Below are 20,076 nucleotides of genomic sequence, written 5' to 3'. Positions count from 1 at the left end.
AGTAAGATCCATGTGTGAAGCCACGGGAACAAAAGCTTCAGGCATACAGGCTGGCTGTTCCATAAGGATTTGAAAATATCTAATAGGAATAATTCAATTATTACACAATTCTTTACCTTAGTATCTGGTTTAGTGACAAACAATTCAATAAATTATTATTCTCATTCTATGCCACTACTGTTAGTTATGAATGCACTTCAAGAGCAACACACAAAACCATAACAGAACCATTTCTCAGTGAGCTGCGGATGCGCAGCTTATACTCATACTATTAGTGCACATCCGCAGCTCACTGCGAAAAGGTTCTGTTATTTTCTAGATATACTGGAACATACATATGTGTGCATATGGATGTGCACTAACAGTATGAGGGATCCATTTCAACCTTTCCCTATGCAGGACAGTTGGTTTTGTGTATATATAATTCAATTATATTCCAGATACGTAGATACGTATATTCAGAATATACTGTAACAGTCCCTTCAGAAAATAACACACAAGTTCTTAATCAGCCCCGTAGCAGCGTATCAAATTTGAAGGACCCTCAAAGCTGAGCATGTGGATGGCATTTCTTCCCTTTATTTAATTTTAATCTTGCCACAAAAATTCTCTTTCCTTCCCCTCATTGTGGTGGCTTATGAAACAGCACAATTTCTACAAGAAACAAATTTTTATGCCATATCTTCTATGTTAGGATGGAAATTGAGTACCAGAATCAAGCCTCAGATTAGATGGTCACGATTGCTGCATCAGATATGACAGCGCTAGTAGAAGTGTGTTGAGCGAGTAGTGATTGTCCATCAAGGGTTTGAATGACTTGACTTCTCAAAGTGCTTCAGTCTGAGGAAGTGCTCGGAGGATACACTCTCTAGGAATGCACTTCTACACACAGAAGCAAAAACATAAGTTCTTACATTTCTAGGTTGTGTTTCCCAGAATTACTAGATTTTTTGGGGACAGATGTCAAAGGCATAATTCATGTTCGCATGCAGCAGATTATTTGGGAACTTCTCTAGAAGTATTGTGGATGTCAGCACAGTGAGGCAGTGAGTGTTGCATGTCAGCAGTGACAGAAGGCCACTTCCATAAGGATTTTTACAAGCACGGCATGCAGGCTCTTGCCCATCTCAGACAAAAATGCACAGCTAATGATGGTGACTAAGTTGAAGAGTAGTGTTTTGTACTGAGAATTTGCTCTATCAAATAATTATTCTCTCTTGTAGCTGTTGCAGTTTCCAAGGAAATAAATATGATGCAATACTTTTGGACCAAGCTACACAATACTTTGCAGAACAAAGATTTTGGCTTCTCTGAGTTCAGCGAACTGTCAGGTATGATTGCAATGGCACACAAATCAGTGAGAATACAAGTGCTTAGCACAAAACTGTACATACATTACGTCAGATAAAAGATCAAAATATCCACCAGGAAGGATTGGAAAACTGTGTACATTTATTTGTATTTTAGAATATCCCAGGCACAATTTTCAAGTACATAGAAGCACATTCTCCAAATGGGAGCAAAAAACTAAGTGTCACGTAGCAAAACAATTAGCAAAATATTTACAATGAATATAAACAGTATGAAATCTTTCTAAGTTTACAGTGCTACCTACTATGAATGCTCTCATTAGCACTACAAAAAGGCAACCAAAAACCACATGTGATAAGTAGCATAAAAAGAACCTCCTAGTCAGTTTGTTAGGAACTATAGTAGCAACTGTGTAACAACAGAAGAATGCTTGTATCCTGTATGTACATGCACACATACACACATATACTTACGTAACTGCAAGGCCACAAGAAAAAAAAAAAATCTGGGAAAATTTACGAAGGGAATTTGAGGGGATTGTAGTATATTAAAAAATAGAAAAGATACTTACTAATGCATGGTAAAACCACATCAACAAGTGGAATCAGGACTGACTCTTCATCTAACTTTCCCTGTTGCATCCAGACTGGGATACACAGTCCTATACCACGTTCATGGCTTGGATGCTTTCTTGGGAGGAGTCAGGATCTCTCATCTCACATGATCTCATATATCAAAGGAAAATGTATATGAGTAGAGGTAATCCACGGAAAGCCTAAGGGGGCTGGGGGAGGTGGGAAGGGCTTTTATTTAGCTGAAAGATGGAACTGTAGGACTTTCTCTTTCCTGTGGGGCAGCACACTGCAGTGGCACCACTTTGTAAGGTTTGCTTTACGTCATGGAGTGGTCATCAGAACGTGGATTTGGTTAAACTACAAGATGTGCTCCAGTCAAGTTGCATTCAGCCTGTAGGCACAAACTGTATGATGTGGGCATCAAGTACTTAGCACTAGCAGTTTCAGGCTACAGAACTTATCCAGCTGAGCTCATTTCTCGCTAATGTAGACACAGGCTTTGAAAATAGACAAAGTAACATGAAACAACAAGTACTATAGCTTATATTTGCCATGTAAGAGATTAGTCTTCTTTGTTCTGTCTCACCACTGTCTGGAAAAAAGGCTTTCCCTGTAGACACTCTTCATGTTTGCAGATCTATGAGTGTCTGAGTGAGGAGGGAATAGATGAACAGTCAGAAGAACTGTGAGCACAACATTTTTCTCTCTGTGTGTCTCCTGAACTACTATTTTCAGCAGTGTTATGAAAGAACTACAGGTTTCTTAGTTACTCTTGTGCATGTAGAGTTACTTTAGAGAGATGCCGTAGATTCCCAAAACTTGTAATTGCTGCCCTGCCAACACCTCAGTGCAAGCCATGTAAATAAAGTCATTTGGTTACACTTAGACATGAGGTTTTTCTTATAGCAGATCACAAAATTGTGGCTGTGAGCAGTGTAGTACATTCACAAAAGCAAGTTTAACTATTTCTGATATTTTAATAGTAAATATTTCCTGACTGGCTTCAGCAATTTGTATACTGCCAGCTGCTAATGGCACTCACAGAGCTCCAGCAAAGTGCTCTGGATGACACATGATGTGAAAAAAAAGAAAACCCACAAAAAAAAAACCAAAAAGAAACAAAAAAAAACAACAAAAAAACCTACTTCTGCTACTTAAACTAAGTCTACACACTACTTACATTATTTATTATAGTGCTGGAATAAAATACATAACATGCTGTCATGCATAATACATGGTAAGAACATGCATTAGTTCAACTTTACAGTACAGGGCCAGTAAATCAGGACAGCAGTGGCAGGTGCTGACAGCTGCATATCTGCCTGAATTCCCAGAAACAGCAGCAAGAAAGAAAAAAAAAAGAAAAATCAGCTGTTTAAAACACTCATGAAATGGTGACTCCTTTTGAGTTAACCTTGCAAAAAACTAACAAAACCCACTGATCTCTTTCCCACCTAGTTTAAAGAAACTGAGTTTAGCACCTGAGTTGAGACCATGCCCCAAGCAAGGTGACACTGCTAACTTGACAGAGCCAGCTGCTCCTCAGACCTGGGTCAGCACCAGCACTCTGCCATTCCCATAGAAGGTGAGAACAGAGCAAACTTCATGCTGTGCAAATCAACTGGAGAGTGCACGTCATGCAGTGGGACTGGATGAGCCTACAAAAGCTGGGGGAGAGAAGCCAGGGATGCCACACAGATTATTATGTTTTCCACAGAAGCCTTATCTTTCGCTGGGGAAAAATGGTGTCTTCCTCCTTCACTTTGTTTCTGGAGGGTTTGCCTAGAGGCTCTAGCGCAGAACAAACACAAGAGACTTCTGTGGATTATGCAATACAAAACTTACAAAAAGCTTGTTTTTCTCTGTGTCATTAGCTATACACCGAAAATACCCAGAGAAATGTACATGAACCCGGTGGCTGACTGTTCACCATATCATTATTCACTCCCCCATGGTTAAGTCACATTCCTCTGTACCCTCTTAGGAACGAAGGAACAGAATGAGACACATCTGCTGAAAATGAAACACTTTCTGCTCAAAAGAGCTAACTATGCCTAGTCAGGAAAAACAGTTCTTTTTTAGTCAATTCATGATTTCCTGATGTACGCTGCACATGGCAATGACCGCAGAGACTCCTCTTGGCACTGACACCAGGGTTTCACTCTGCAGGGTACCCTCAGGTTCATCATAAACAAATCTCAGACTTGCTCAAGCCTAAACACAGAGCCTCTAAACGCGCATGCTCTTTCTGAACCACATACTGAAAAAAAATTGTCAGCAACATTTAAGCATCAATATGCAAAGTGGTAAGGGCACCATCCAGTTATAATTCATGAGTGATGACTTCATAAATTTTACCTACCTGGACATTTCTTCTGTTTGAGAACTTGTGATCTGCTGGCTGGCTGCCTTTGTGTACGACCACACTTCTGTCTAAATCTCCAAGTGTTGGATGGTCTCCTCCTTAACATCACTATCTTCACAGAAAAACTGCTTACCAGAGTACTCAGAAGTGCAAAAATTGTACTGGGATTGGTGCACTACTCACTATCTGAACTTGCCAAAATGATTTCTGTTAGTTTTGAAGTCAGTCCTCAGAAATGCTTAAATCAGTGAGCCTTTAACTCACAATTCAAATAGTAACAGGCTGACTTCTTCATCTGTGGTGTTGCTCATACAGAAATTTTGACAACACACAATGTTCCTCTGCCTTTTCCTGCAAGGGCATTTTCTCCTTGGTGGTAATTACCATCAGAGAGAGTGGAGCAAATCTAGAGCTAAAGGCATTCAGAGAAACAGAACATCTGGAAAAATACTTGCAGGAGAGATCAAGGGATACTCCTATCTTGAAGAATTTTGGGGGCATTTTTTAGAATTTGGAACATCATCTGCTCCTCAGTAGGACTTTTCCTCAATCCTTCCTGCTTACTGATGTACCTGATACAAGGACTCTGCAGATGGAGTCTCCCAGCCCAGATGGGAAGGGAATTTGGCTGGAAACTGCCATTTTCTTTCTGCTAAGAGGCCTTGATAGAAGCAGAGGGAAGTGATCTGGACATCTTCAAGGGATGAAAAGGTTGACGTTATTTTTGCTACATTGTTTTGGAAAAGAAATTCCAGATGTTTTTTTTTTTTCTTTATTCAGTTAATTAACTGTGAATTGGTAATCAGCTGATCAAAAAGATAGAAGAAAATTTCTGCTCCTATTCAAAACTTCTTTTTCTGAAAAATAAAATCAGAAGGTAGTGCAACATGAAATGTATTAAAATTTAAACTTTTAGTAAGATGAAGGCTATGGCAAGCTGAGAAAAAAATATATTTTTTAAAAAGTATTTTGAACAGTCAACTAAATTATGGAAGAAACATCTGGTGACGACTTAGCTGACTAATGGAAAAAAAAATAAACACCAAATTATTTGCAAGTATTCCTCTAATAGCAAAAAAGTGAAGATCTATTTTGAAAACTTAAGGTAAACTCCCTGCTTGTTCCATACTCATAACTAGTTCATTAAAACAGGACTGCTTGAATGAATAAGCAATTAGGAACTGATTACATTCAGGTAAATTGTAGTAGGCTTTACTTTAAAGAATTAATAAATGATTCTCAGCTGATGTCTTAACTGCTCTCAGAAGGTGAATCGAGATCTCTTATCATACAGCCAAGCAGTGAAATTTTTTCTTCAGTACCACAGTGCTGATTTGTAACAAATTTCTACAAAGTCATTTCTTCGTAGAATCATCTTCAACACAGTGGTCACAGTTCCTTAATCATACAATAAAAATCACGCAAATACGTGTTCAGTTTGTGCTAAAGACAGGCTCATTTAAATAATGGAACCAATGTTCATTTACTGTACTGTTAATGAAGTCTGATGCAGTGGTTCTAAAGGCAGATCTCTCACCACAAATCCAAGCCCCTCTACAAACAGGGAGCAACACTTTTACTTTTGGTCTGTGACAACCACACTCTAATGGTCTTCTCAATTTTGCTGTATGTTTTACTGTTCCTAGAGCTATATTTTTCTTAGATACTCGTAGCACAAGATGTTACTTCATACTGCATGCAAGCATTCTACAAAGAGCTGCAGCACGAAACTCAGTTTACAATGCACTGACAAGCTGTAACTGCCTTAAAAATTTTCTCAGGCTTAAAAACTGCCTTGCATGTGAATGTAACTCAGGCAGAATTCTTACACTGTGTTTCCTGAAGAGAAAGTCTACACTTTGTGAGAATGCTTCCCATGTAAGTCTGTTCAGCCCAACTGCACTCCCTGTGCAGCACTTTCTTTGTATCATTCACTTTGCCCAAACACTTTCTAAACCCAAGTCCAGATTGACTTTTCAGCCCCTCTTCCCACAGGGGGGTTTAGATTGCTCCATGTTTCCCTGTACAAAATATGGGACATTGTTCCTAATTCTGCGTGCCCTGCTTTTTTCAAATCCTGCATTACAATTTCTTTATTAGATTTCTGTCTATCCAGCCATCCATCTGAACTGGAAAAATGAATATGTATATAAAAATAAATCTAGCTTGCTGTCTTTTACTACTACAACCCTTCATGCATCCATGACCCTTTCACCACCAGATTTTATCCTGTGGTATATTAGACTATGATTGGTTTTAAACTCCAGGGACAAGAAGCAGCCACTTTAAAGTACTATTTTTATATTAGAGCATTGCCTGTAACCTTCAGATACGTTAGGCATCTCTTCTACAAGGCAGTATACAAATGCAATACATTGCAAATCTCAGTATCTGTCTCAAGAGCTTACAAGAAAGTCAGTCAGTCAGGGAGTAGGAAAACATCATTGTTCTCCTCTTCCAAGCAGGCAGATGAGACATCAAGTCACAGAGGTCTGGGACAGAGTCTGTATTTCGATACAGGTATTTATCTGCAATTGTAACAATGGCCCCAGCCTTTGGCATCCAGCACGAACACTTATGGCACTAAACAGTGAAAGATAAGCTATATTAAAAATAAAATCGTAAGTTACATTTACAGGAGAAAACACAAAGGGCAAGAGGCTTTATAGCTTAGCATCACCTGTCAACAGGAAGAAGAAACCAATGGTCAGAAGGAGGAAAACTGGTAAAGAGATTTTGTTCCCATCCTCAAAGAGTTGCAGCTGATGATGAGAATATACACATGTCATGAACATATAAAATATAGATTCATATGTACAAATATACAATAGGAAATAGTATACAAATACTTACATGTAAAAATATCTTTTTTACTTTCCCCTTTTCATGATTTACAAAAGCATACAAAGTTTCCTACTGGTTAATGTTAAAGTAGTGAGTAAACCCTGTGTGTTGTGTTCCACACGTAATTCTTTCAAGTGTTCACAGTATTGGCTATTACAGTGTTGAATCTCACATTCCAGATGTTAAAATACTCTTAGGACACATTCTAAACTTAAAGCATTCATTTAAATACCGTTTAAATAAAATTCATGGTCATATTACAAATGAATCTTCTGCAGTTGAAAACTTTCTGTGAGAGTAAGCTTGGAAATGCATGTTTCAGCTAGAGATGAGTATATTTTAAAATTCTTGAACTGCTTCTCGATGTGTAGATAATACAAAGCGGTGAGTTCTTTCAACTCCATCTGAAGCAATGCAGCTAGGGGAGCTTAGTATTACAAATTATCCTCAGTAGGAAGAAGGACACACAGAGCAATCTGCCATCAGATCCAGACATGCCATCACTTTCTTCAAATACCCAACGGACAAGAATAAATGACAGGTACCATTGTTTTTGTGGTAAGAATGAATGCACCATAGCAATCTTTATCAGCAGTGTGCTTTATGGATTCATATTAATCCTCACAACTCCCTTGTGAGGTAGATGGTATCATCCCCATTTTTTAAGATGGAGAAGCTCGAAACATAAATTATGGTGGCTAGAAGGGAAATACTGTCAATGCTGCCTTTGGATGTTGGAGCAACTCAGAGGCATAACTGGAGAAAATGGAGATGCTCTCATGTGACAGCCTTACTCTAACCAGCTTGGATACTAAACAGCAGGTTAGTTACACCAACAAAAGGTTCAGTGTGGGCTATAAAAGAGAGCCCAGGTCCACACTGCTGGAGCAAAACTGTTGGATAGCGCTTTCAAAAAACATAAAACACATCATCCAAGATGGTACAGACTGATCAGGATGGAATGAAGCTGCATTTTAGAAGGTATGAATTAATCAAGAACCTTGAGCAAGTAATATTTTCTGATGAGAGAGCTGTGTGCAGTTCAAGAACCACGTTTAGCTCATCTCTAATATTATCATATACCCAAGTGCTCGCACGTGAAAGTATTGAGATGTTTTTTAACATCTGCTCACTCACAGAAAAGACAACTAGACTTTGGAAGTCCGTATATTTCTTCACATTTCCTTTGTGGAAAATTCCAGCTAATACCACAGGTGAAACTATTTCTGCAGTACTTTTGGAACTGCAATTGAGCCGCAAATATTAATTTTGATTAACTAAGGTGATGGACAAGTTTTAAAGGACAACCAAGTCCCCTGTGTACATCTGCAAATACAGGAAATCTCATCTCTTTTTAACTACTGAAGAAAAATCCAGTTAAAGCATAAAGTGCATTGGATGCAGTAAAACCCTTAGAAATAACAAGCAATGTGTCTGCCTTCCACAGTTTGGTTAACTTCGCTTAACAGCTGAACCTGGTTTTAATTTACTGTTATCCAGGCTGAAAAAAGCCTGCCAGATGTAAGCAAAATTATTGTAAACGGATACAATTTTGTACTATTATGCTATTCAGGGGGAGTTAAGAAAACCAGTATCAAGATACCGTCCAGTTGGGGTGTGTAAATATTATTGTGTGTTTCTTGGCCCATTTAGCAAATACTTTCTTTTCTGTGATAAACCTATGGCCTCCATACGGAGCATTTTCATGTAGAAAGTATTCTTCACACTCATCTCTTCCTGGCTCATAATAATGGTAGGGAACTTTGCGAAAGCCTTCTGACCTAGGAAAAGAAAAGAGAGACTTAAGAATCATTTCCAAGAACATCATTAATATATACTGCACCTCAATTAACTGAAATCCTTTCCGTTTATTGGCACTTCAGCTCCTTCTCTAAGGGCTTTAATTATGGCACAGTTTGTATGAATTGTACGTTAGAAACAGAAGCTAAGTGTACCTCTCAGCATACTGCTGGTGTTATCAGTCTGCAAGAAGCTGAGGGGACAGCTCTTCTGGGTGTTACATATTTAGTTTGGCCATGAGGAACTATAAGTCCACAAAGCTCCATTCCTGAAGTGTATTCATTGAATAGTTCAAAATATTGAAACTGGTCCTTGGACTGGATGAATAAGGTAGTTAGAATCAACTACACTCCAAGTAGGTGATGCAGGCAGAACTGCAGCTTTGAGGAAACCCAACCCTATCTGCTGTCAATAGACTTAAGTGTTATCCACAGCAGTAAGTGGTTTTACATCCTGGCAGTGGCAGCTCAGCTGAACTCAGGGAGGACAACTTCAGTTCTGTCACTCCTCATCTCAGGGCACCTAGTGTGTTTTCATAAACAAAGAGCAACATATGTTCATTCCATCTGGATGACTCAGTCAGTAGGATCTGCAAATTCTAAAAAGTCTCTCTCTGCACTTATGATATCCTAATTAAACAGCTGTGACTCAAATGCCTTTTCTGGGAGCTGGTCTACTGGAATGAGTGCCACACTGGAGTGATGCAGAATACGAAGTGAGGGTCTGCATGACCTTACTCTAGGAGCTGGGGACCCTCTGCACTGATTATATGCAGGACACGAACCAGCCTGGGTACAGAAAAATAGGCTTAGATTAACATCATTTATTGTTTATGACATTTCCTGCTTTTGTGAATGAGGAATTGTTTCATTTTATATTTGCTGCCATATACTGTAGGTTCAAGCATTTAACTTGGACTTTTAAAAATAGTGTTTATAGTTATACTTCTGACAATAGAATTAATCCATTGTCACTGTAAGGTCACTAACAGTAGTTGGTTGGAATTTATGTCAGTTTACTGTGATAAAGCCTGCAGGACTTGTTTTATTATCTAATTAGAAACCCCCTACTACTCCAAACAAGCCATATATAAACTAGAAAGTTCAAGTAGGTTGCTCAATGGTGGTAAAATGTAATTTCAGGTAACTATCCAGGGTAATGAGTATCTTTCATTTTCAGGTGCAGTTGGCATACTGAGAACTAGCACGTTAGTATTTCTTCTTCAGCAGTAAAGTACATTTTATCAAAATAGCAAGATACTTTATTTCCAGCTAATTCAGAAACTTCAGAAGATCTTCGATTAAAAGTAGTTCCTTACGACATCTGATATCGGGTTTTGTAAGTGTTTTTATTTTAATCAACAGCAAATGCCATAATCAGTACTAAGTATGCTGACAATATAGCCTCACATCAATGCAAAACACTGGGAAATGGCTGCCTGATCCATTTTTGGGGGATTTATGATATTAAGATCAATTGTGAAATTTTGACAAGACATCAGCATTGTAGATGCATGAAAATAATTTCCTGTGATCTTACTTGCAGTAGGTGTCATTTATCATCCCATAGACGTGAATTCCATAGCAGGCATCCATAGCCAAAATTAAGGTAAACCAACCCGTACTGAGATATGAACCTGACTGGACTCTGTAAAAATACAACATACAGAAAATAAATTGCAATGAGAAATTACCAACACTTTATCAAAGAAATGTAATCTATTACTTGGGACAAAAGACATTAAGCAACTTGACAGTCTGTCAAAACTACACAATTATTTTGAATTATTTATAGATACACTCTCATTCTTGCCAGCTTGAGGCCTCCAGCTATTGTCCACAGAAAAAAAAAAAAAAAAAAAACCTTCAAAGTTAAAATCTGAAGTCAAACGACGCATCTCCCATTAGACAGAAAATTATTTATTTGTACATCCAAAAGATAACAATTACTACAGCTTGTAAAATAAGATTAAGTTCATCAGAAAGCAAACTACTGGCAGAGCTTGAGTTGCGTGTATGTGGATATTCACCATTCTCTTCCACAAGCAGAGCTTTACATCTCCTGCCTGAAAATTTGCACAGAGATTAAAGCTTTAAAGCCATTTTGGTGGAAAGCCAAATGAATATATGGATAATATAATTAAGAAATATACAAGAAAGTTAGGCAAAACAGGTTATCATGCTAAAGCAGAATGGATGGAAAGCTCAACCTTGTCCTAGGCTTGCTGAGAAGACTCCAAGAAGAGCGATCTCCAAAAGAGATCCTTCCCCCCCGGCAGTCAGCTCTTAAATGGGGTCTAGGAGAGGTGGAGCCAGGCTCCATCCCTTCCAATAGCACAGGTGAATTGCTTTCACCTGTGCCCCCAGGGCTGACTTGTTTCTCGCTCAGGTGGTCAATCAGATGCTCAGGCCATGATTCAGCAGTTCCCATACAGCTTTACACAAGCTTGTGCTGTCATTAAGACAACAAAGCAAAGAGAAAGCACAAGACAGCAGTGCCCAAATTGATAACCTTTGCTGAAATAACCAGTTCCATTAAATCAGGCCAAAAGTATTACCTGCATGAGTGAGAACAAATGACACTCAAGGAGTTGACTCACATATTGGCCATGTAAGCAAATGTGTCAAACAAAACATTGTTAATTACAGACCAAATCTTGTTCACTTTACTCACACAAATGTTACTAATGGTGGACGGGGAGTCAGCAAAACTACACATATAATCTGAGCAAGCAATACATTCTGCTTTACTTTGTAAATAAGAACTCAGCACTCAATGTTTACAAGCAGGTTGAAATCCTGCTTTGCACATGTATGGCTTTCAGTTTGTTTGAAATCAATGAAAATCATTATTTTGAAATTATAAATAACTTGTCCAATTTCCAAGAAGCCATAGCCCTAGCTTGAGTTAATAAGTGTGAGAGAACTTGCTATGAGTCAGAGGAGGGGATAATTTAACTTTATGCCATATCTTCCAGCTTTTAGCTCTGGGTACAGCAGGGAGCAGTCTGTTCTCCATCATAAGTTAAAGTAACCTAAGGTTTGCGCTCAATTAAGTTTGGCTACAGAAGAACTCCCATGCAGGCCTACGTGCAAATCAGGTTTTCCCAGCAACAATATCTTCTGAAAACATTTTCATCCTGGTGTAGGAATAAAGCCTTCATTTGGAAAAAAAACTAGATAGATAGATAGATAGATAGATAACATAAAGCAACACATCCAGCCTATAAATTCTAGCTTTTCTGTGAGACAGATAAAACATCTTTGGGGGTTTCTTCCCAATTCAGAGCATGGATGTGCCTTGGTAACCTCCGGGTAAATCTGCCAGTCAGTAGCTTTTAGCTCAGATTCTTTGTTACTTCCTTGCAGTTTGACAAAATACTAAGAACATGGGTAAAAGTCTACATGTACAACCTTTATAATGACATTTATCTGACGCATGAGACTGAGATTCAAAGTCCTGCCCTGGTGAATGCTTACTATTATGGAAACTAGACTCCTAGAACTTCACATTCCTAAAGAAACTCTAGCTCTTCAAACAGATACTGCTATTTCAGTAAAAAACAACTATCTTAACCCCCAGAGAGTTCTTCTTACACAGGAACACTCACACAACTCAAGGCTACATCTTCCATTCCTTGCACATGTCAAGCATTCCTCACAGCTTAGACAGAGTGAACTTCTATTCTTACTCTTTCCAAAAAGTCTTTTCCTTGGGGAAGCTCCTCTGTGGAACTGACTTTATTGAGTAAAGGGCCATTCTGGAAGCAAGAAATAAAGGGTTAACAGTGCTGAAAATGGCCAATGGGAATAGAAGGCAGGGTGTTAAATATTCATTTTTCCTTAGATGGAGACCAATTGTAATTACATTTTTTAACTTGACATAGTAGAGCCTCAAAACTGTACATTTGTTTATCTGTTCCTTTAGGATCTCCATTTCTTCAAACAGAATGTTTCTCAAAGAGAATTCCCAACCCATTTCATGTTACTTCAGAGTAGCATCCTGCCATGATAAAAAGCTTCATTGCTTCTAACTTGCTTCCTGCTCTTGCACCAGAACACTACCCTTGAACTTTTAAAGCCATTTAAAATCATAATAATCATTTATAAAACACTATGAAGATCAGGATCCTTCCAATAATGGATATTTATTGGAGAATATTATATGACAATAACATCTAAAATTTGCTATACTCAGGAGAAAAACAGAATTTTAAAAAAGAATTAATCAATATTTCATGTCCTGCTTTAACATCATTGAACCTTAGTCCTCTCATCTATATACTACAGTGGCAGAATAAACAAAAACAGGAGAGTGAGTTTCTAGATACCTTCCCTGGGAGATGAAATACATGACAGAATATAGATTATGTGTTTTAAAACAAAGCACTTATATTCCTCTCTTTTTTTTTTTTCTTCTGAAGACACACAGGAATATGAGGGAATACTTTTAAGCAGTGGGGACTCTGATGATTTGGTAACACCTTAGAATTCAATCTGATACTGTAAACTTACTTTCAAAATTCCAGTGAAAGCAATATTAGAAGTGTGAAAACAATTTTAGCTGTCCTTAAAAAGTCATAAATCTTGGAATACCTTTTAAAATATCATCCCATAAAACTGTACTGCAAAGCAACGTCTCAGCCCTTGCTATTATGCTAACACCATGCATGCAATTTCTTTCTCTACAGGAGAGGTTTTCTTGGCCAGGGCTTTTTGAGTACTGTGTGAGAGTTCCTCTTGTTACTGTAATTGCTCTGAAATTTCAAATTTTACTTTTACATTAGAAGTAAAAGAATAGCATACATAGCATCTATGTTACTGCACAAATCTGAAGGTAAAAGAACATTCATCTCCAAATAGGGGAAATAAGAGTTCGCCAAGCATCATCTGTAGTAGGAAAAAAAAAAAAAAAAAAAAATAGCACACACATCTACTGTGATATATGGGCATGCAGCAAATCCAGAGTTGTTCCCTATGGCTCCGAGTGACTTTTTCTTATATGGTAAAATTAATGGGGCACCAGATCTAGGCAAGAAATTGTCTCAACAGCTGAAGAGAAACTAATGCACTATTTTTCAAGAAACGCGTTTAAAAAAGGATGATTTTGCTTTCAAGAAGTGATTTACAGCTGGGTGCAGTAAGAAAAAAGCAATGCTCACAACAAGTTACTTTGTCGGTTTTTGTTGAAAACGAAAGTTTACTTTGCATAACTCCTACATTACAAGGATTCTTAAAGAAATGTGTTATTGGGATGTAATTTGTTCTGCTAAATATCATCCAGCATATGCTTAACATTAAACAATTGAAAAGACCAATTAAATCAATTTAATTAAGAGGCGTAAAACAAAGTATATGCTTGTCTATCTTGCTCTTAGTGAAAGTTTAACTGTTAAACATGTCATTATCTTATCTCATAATATAGAAGTGCCAAGATTACTTGTTATTTGCAAATGGCAAAAGGTATAGTTTGCACTTTATCTCTGGTTTCTCACAACATGCTAAGACTTTTCTTCTGTATTTTAGAAGAAAATGGTAAAAATATATCTACAATTATTAGATTTGTCATGTGTGATACAAAAAATTTTAATTAAAAATAATTTTAAGTACAGGCAATTAGACAAAGTTCTTTTGCCTCAGCTTTCTGATATTCTACAAAAAGCATATGAAATGGATATAAAGAAGATGGAGTACAGAATGCCTCATAAAAATACTGCAGACTGAAATTCATTTTGACACCTATAACCATGCTTTGATGTCGGATAAACGAAGGAAAAACTGGTTCTTTCTTTCATCAGAGGAAAATGAACGTATATTTTTTTAATGCTCAAGTGCATGTGAGTTCAAATTGGGTAAAATTTTTGCTGTCACTTGAGTTCTGATTTTACCATAAGATTCCAGGAGGCTATTTTCTTTATTCAGTTGTCCCAGGCCTTTTATGCGGACAATCAATTCTAGCTCTATGGTTCAGTGGATTGTAATTTCCAGTGAGGAGTTTCGTGTTAAAATTTAAAATTGAAAAAAAAAAAAAAGTTTGTTAAGGTGGAGACAATCAGTAGAAAAGTAATTTCATGTCAATCTGATTCCAGAAAATTATTTAGGAGCTTATTTTTTATTCTTTCCTCGGAGAAACCAAAGAGCACAGAAGGTCAGTAGAGAGTGTTAATTAAGGGGAAAATCTAAGAGATTTCGGACTTCAAGAAGCTATTAAGCAGCAGCCAAAAGTATCAACTAGACAAGTTTTTTCCTTGTTTCAAAATACTGCAGTAAAATGGAATTCAACAATGACAGATTGAAATGACAAGATTCTTCAGGCCAATTAGTTGACGAAAACACATCTTTTCATAAGTGCTGTTTAGAGACTCGGATCCTCAGTTGACCCGCCTACCAAAACTACTGAATCATCAGCAATTTTACTTATAGCAGCTCGTCAGGCCCTGGATTAGTAAATAAATAAAGGTATTAGTTTAAGCAAAGGGACGTGTAATGCAATCAGTAGAGGCTTAATAGCTTGAGAGGTCCTTCAACACCATAAAAGATTTGTAGAAAATGCTTTAAAACAAATAGAAATATTTTCAGTAATGGAGTTGATGTTTGTTTGAAAGCTGTTCAGGTAGATACGGCCACAGTACTTCTGGATTTCTTCCTGCAGGGCATCAAGATCCCGTTAAATTTCTGGGAGCAGTGGGTGTGCTCTGGCTTTGACTGGCACTGCCACTCAGGGTGAGTGACCCTCAGGAATGAGGGGCAGAGTGCTTATCCTTCTGTCCTCCCCTGTTGAAGACTTCCAGCTCTCTTTCTCCTAAGGTGACAGTAGGTTTCTGAATAACAGTATTTCCTTACAACTCAAGACAATGGAAAATAATTATCTACTAGGACAAACTGGTGATCCATTACTCAATCCTATGCTAACCAAATTAACGCTGCCATTGTACTTATCTTGATTGAGATTTCTGTTATTTTTGTTTGTTTGTTTTTTTGGTTTTGTTTGTTTGTTTTCTGAAGAAGGAGCTCTGAATGTAACTGCTGAACAGCTCTTCTTTGCCAAATTAAACATTTGCACTCCCCATGTCAAAGATTTGGTCTTTGTCTTTGCAAGAGTGGATTTGTATCTATCTGAGGTAACAGAATGTCCCCACCTCAGAGAGAATAGCAATGTTCATTTTCTATGCACCTCTTCTTTGAGAAGAATATATACTTCTCATGCCAGAAAGCTGTTAGAAAGGAAATAAATCTAGGACAGGAGAAGGCTAAGACTCTAAATGCTGAAAAGCATTAGCAATTGCCTAGATTTAATTCTGTTTTCTGTATGACTCGATGCTTTGTTGCTAATAACTTCATTATATACATTCTGCAGAAAAAATAGCACAAGAAGAGCAATGAGCCAGGCACCAGCACAGAGAATTGATTTCACTTGGTAAAAATGGTTGCTGTTTCTGCATTACAAAGATACCTGTTAGGCAGTCGTTTATCATAATTATTCATTCTTCTGCACGTGTGTGTGTGCACGCATGTGTTTGCTTTGCATTCCTAACGATGCAGGACATCTAATAATAAACAGCCATGCCCCTCAAGCAGTGAGCAGGCTGTCTCACACATTCAAAGACTCACATAGTGCTTCAGGTCATTCTGAAAAGTGAAACATTTGTATGTGGACAGATGTTTTATTATCCATTGTGTATGGTTTCATGCAAAGCTTAAACAAGTGTAATGCATTATGAACAGCACAGACCACATTCCAGATTCAGAGAGGGACTATGCCCAACATGATGTACGTGGGAGTGGAAACGTGATGCCCACCTGCATGCCCAAAATCTTGGCAGACCATCCTTACATCCTTACAGTGAATCCTGAAAATAAACTACACTCAGGTTGCATACTGTCCAACTGATCTACAGAAAATATAGATCTTCTATCTATATTCATGTTATACTGACAGAACATAGAGGAAGAGGGCAAGAGTCCATCTCAGTTGAATTTGCTATGAGTACACATGAAAAGGTGACTCCTGGGTCACAAACCAGCCCAGGAGAATTGAAAAAGAGATGTAAAAATTAATTCCAATGTCAAAATGGCCTTGAAAAAAGACAGAAGGGATGCTGCTGAATTAGAATTAGAATTAGGGAGGAATGTGTTACTGCAACAACTGAAATCCACACAGCATCTGCTTTGGTCAATGACTTATGCATATAATTCCCATCTTTGTGTTGTGTGTAATATTTTTTTTCTTTCCTCTCTTTCTCTGCTCTACTCAATAAACACACGGAAATCTCGAACAAAGGAGGAAAAGAAAAAATCAGCTTAAAGAAATTGACTTCTGCTGCTCAGGCTTCTGTATTTTCCTTATTTTTGATTTCTTGACCTGACTTTGATGCATCTCAGCTCAGCTGTGAACTCAAGCAGCAAAAGAAGGAAGTTATTTCACCCAGGCAGAAAGGACTCCTTCAGACACCTGTGCTGCTGAGCTGAAAGGAGAAAAGAACAATTCCTGTTTATCAGTAATAACTATGGAGGTCTAACTTGCTGCAAAGTGCACAGGGAAGGACCTAGACTAATGAACTAGTCTAGAAGCTAGATTAATGTCTTCCTTTCAATATATATGTACTATTTTCAAGCTGATTCTCTTACTGCAAAGCTTGTGCTAGTCTTTTCACGTTGAGTGGCATTCCCTGTAGAGAACAAGAATTGCTAACTAAATTTCTTACAGCTGTTGAGCTTCTGCAGCCCATACTTACTCTTCAGATACAAATTGTGATGTCGGTGCAGAGCACTTACAAAACACTAAGCCATACTCTTAGACCCAACAAGATACTATTTTTTTGTACAAACAGACCTCAAATTTCTTTTCTTCTCCACTCTCATCCCTCATCCCACCATTTCCAGAAAAACGTATTACCTTGATTTCTTTTGAACACTTGTCTTCATTTCCATTTCATAAGTGGAACATAAGAAACTGTGGTCTGAGGCACAGCTGACGCCATTGCATGTGCTCAAGCTATTAGTAAAAGATGTCTTTTGAAACCTGCTTGCAGCTGCCACCTGGGATCAGAAGTCAAGCTGCTCATGCATGATTACCAGTAACCTAAGCCCACAGGAGGTGTATGGTGCAGAAAGAGAACTTGAATTGCATGGCTCTGCAATATCTCCATTAGCACTTGGATTTACTTGACAAGAAAGTAGATGATTAAATAGGAAGAGATCCATGTGTTTGATGTCACTGAAAAATTGATCAGTAATTTTTTATTTTTTAAAAAAATATTATACTAATAAGTATCACAACTATGCAACTATATTTATAAAGACAGGAAGCTGACAGGAAGCTAAATTCACATCAGCATATTTGAGAGCCAAGCTGTTGGCATCCTTATATGGTCATTTTTCTCTTCGGAAATCACCTGAGTAAAATTCACTCCACTCTGAACTCATCAGGAAATGTAGCTATTCTGTTCTATGCCAGTTTACAGCTTGCTCTACAGTACAATTAGTTATGCTTGCAGGGACTGAAGCAAATGGGATGTAGTGCCAAATTCCCTTGACAATACTCAATCACGCAAGTTAGTTGTGGTACCAGAGTATCCTCCTGTCCCACTACTCTTCACTTTCCATTCATTTGGTCAAAGCCTTCATTCAAAACAGCTCATCTCTGATAACTGGTGACCTGGGAATTGATGGCTGCAGCCTTGGCACTGGTTTCATGACTTCTGTAGGGCAGCTTTAGTCGTTCTTCTCTTCATCAGAAACCCGCAGCCAGTTTGGTGTGCGCTGGTTTAGCATTTTCCCATCACACTGAAGGGAGTGGAGAAGGATTTAAACTTTCATTCTTTGTAACTAAAAATGAATCAAACTCAGAAGTATGTCAAGTGGAAATAAAACAACCAGCCCACAACACTGGCTTTTTCCTGTATCGACATTTAAATCAACACTTGCTGTCTTGAGTCTGCACATTATTCTCCAGGGAGGATGTAAACTAAACAGAGCTGCAGTTAATCCAGAATCCCCGAAGAGAATTAATTAGGCAGGCTTTCCCACCCTTTTCTTTTGGTAATAAGGGACACTTACTACTCCTAGCTGCATATTTTAGTGAAATCTGTTGCAGGTGAACACAGAAGAAATTTCTCAATAGCTCTTATCTTGTCAAGACAAGAAACCGAAGGGAGTTCCTCTAACCTTGGCTGAAAGCAGCATGCATTTTTCATAAAAACAACTTCTATTAGGTTCTCTATATTGAAAACAAAAAGTAAGAGACAACTTTCTAAAGGTGCACCTTGTAAGTCTGTGACATTGGAATGGGAACACAGGGTATTATGACGGTATTTTGTTTTATTCCTACAGTGAAAATAAAAGCTAGCACAAGACCGTACCCTAATTCTGTTCATCCAAGTGGGGAAGACACTGCACCCAATGGTACCTAAGTATTAATTTAACATTCATGCTAAAGTCTCCCCACCAAGTATAGCAGGTAAAATGCAAGACTCCCTACAATACTGTATTACAAAGCCACATTTAATAAACTCAAATCAGGAACTACAAAGAATGAATTGTGTTCCCTACACTGTCTATTTGTACAAGCCATAAGATCATTCTAGGTTATGGAACATTAATATTTTTAGCAAAAAATGAAATCTTCAATCCAGACAAATTATTCTGATGTAAAAAAAAAGGAGTTAAAAATAGAACCTGTGTGGATGTGACTTATAATTCAAATGCAAGAGGCCATAATGTACCTCATCAGTCAAGCTTTGAAGATGAACTGCTAATTAACACAGATGTTACCTTCCCCTTTACTACTATAACTTTCTCCAGATTAACTTTTTCCTTAACATAGAAAAGGAAAATAGTATTTCTTTTGTCTTTCTTTTTAATGTAAACTTTAATAAAACACACCCATACATAGAAGTATCACACTACTCTTTAGTTATCAATGTTGGGATCTCATTTTATTCTGCTTTCTAACAAACTCACCTCTGTCCAATTACCTAGAAAGAAGCAAACAATCCTAGCCTCTGAGCTACTGAAGCATCTCCTTCCTTCTCCACAGCTCTGTCTGCATAGCAGCTGATTTTCCGACGGGCACCTCTCCACAGTGCTCCTTGTGATGGAAGATGTAGAGGTCTAATTAAAGGTTCATTTGAAATATAAGGTCCCAAACCCTCACAACATGCAAGATTAGATTTTTGTCTCT

General features: G+C 37.8%; 1 protein-coding gene across 1 annotated transcript in view; it reads right to left on the bottom strand.

Annotated features, from left to right (window-relative positions):
- Positions 1-1,434: 1,434 nt before the first annotated feature.
- ST6GALNAC3 (ST6 N-acetylgalactosaminide alpha-2,6-sialyltransferase 3) overlaps positions 1,435-20,076 on the bottom strand; it is a 201,532-nt gene continuing 182,890 nt past the window's right edge. Inside the window, exons 4-5 of the mRNA XM_052665800.1 lie at positions 10,435-10,542; positions 1,435-8,876 (exon numbers count right to left, since the gene is read on the bottom strand). Of these exons, the coding sequence (XP_052521760.1) occupies positions 8,690-8,876; positions 10,435-10,542 (295 nt within the window). The 3' untranslated portion in view covers positions 1,435-8,689. The remainder of the gene's footprint in view (positions 8,877-10,434; positions 10,543-20,076) is intronic.

This window comes from Tympanuchus pallidicinctus, unplaced genomic scaffold, assembly GCF_026119805.1.
Source record: "Tympanuchus pallidicinctus isolate F22 unplaced genomic scaffold, pur_lepc_1.0 scaffold7, whole genome shotgun sequence".
Classification (NCBI taxonomy): domain Eukaryota; kingdom Metazoa; phylum Chordata; class Aves; order Galliformes; family Phasianidae; genus Tympanuchus; species Tympanuchus pallidicinctus.
Note: the sequence above shows the minus strand (reverse complement) of the source record. Positions and strands in the feature narration are given on the sequence as shown.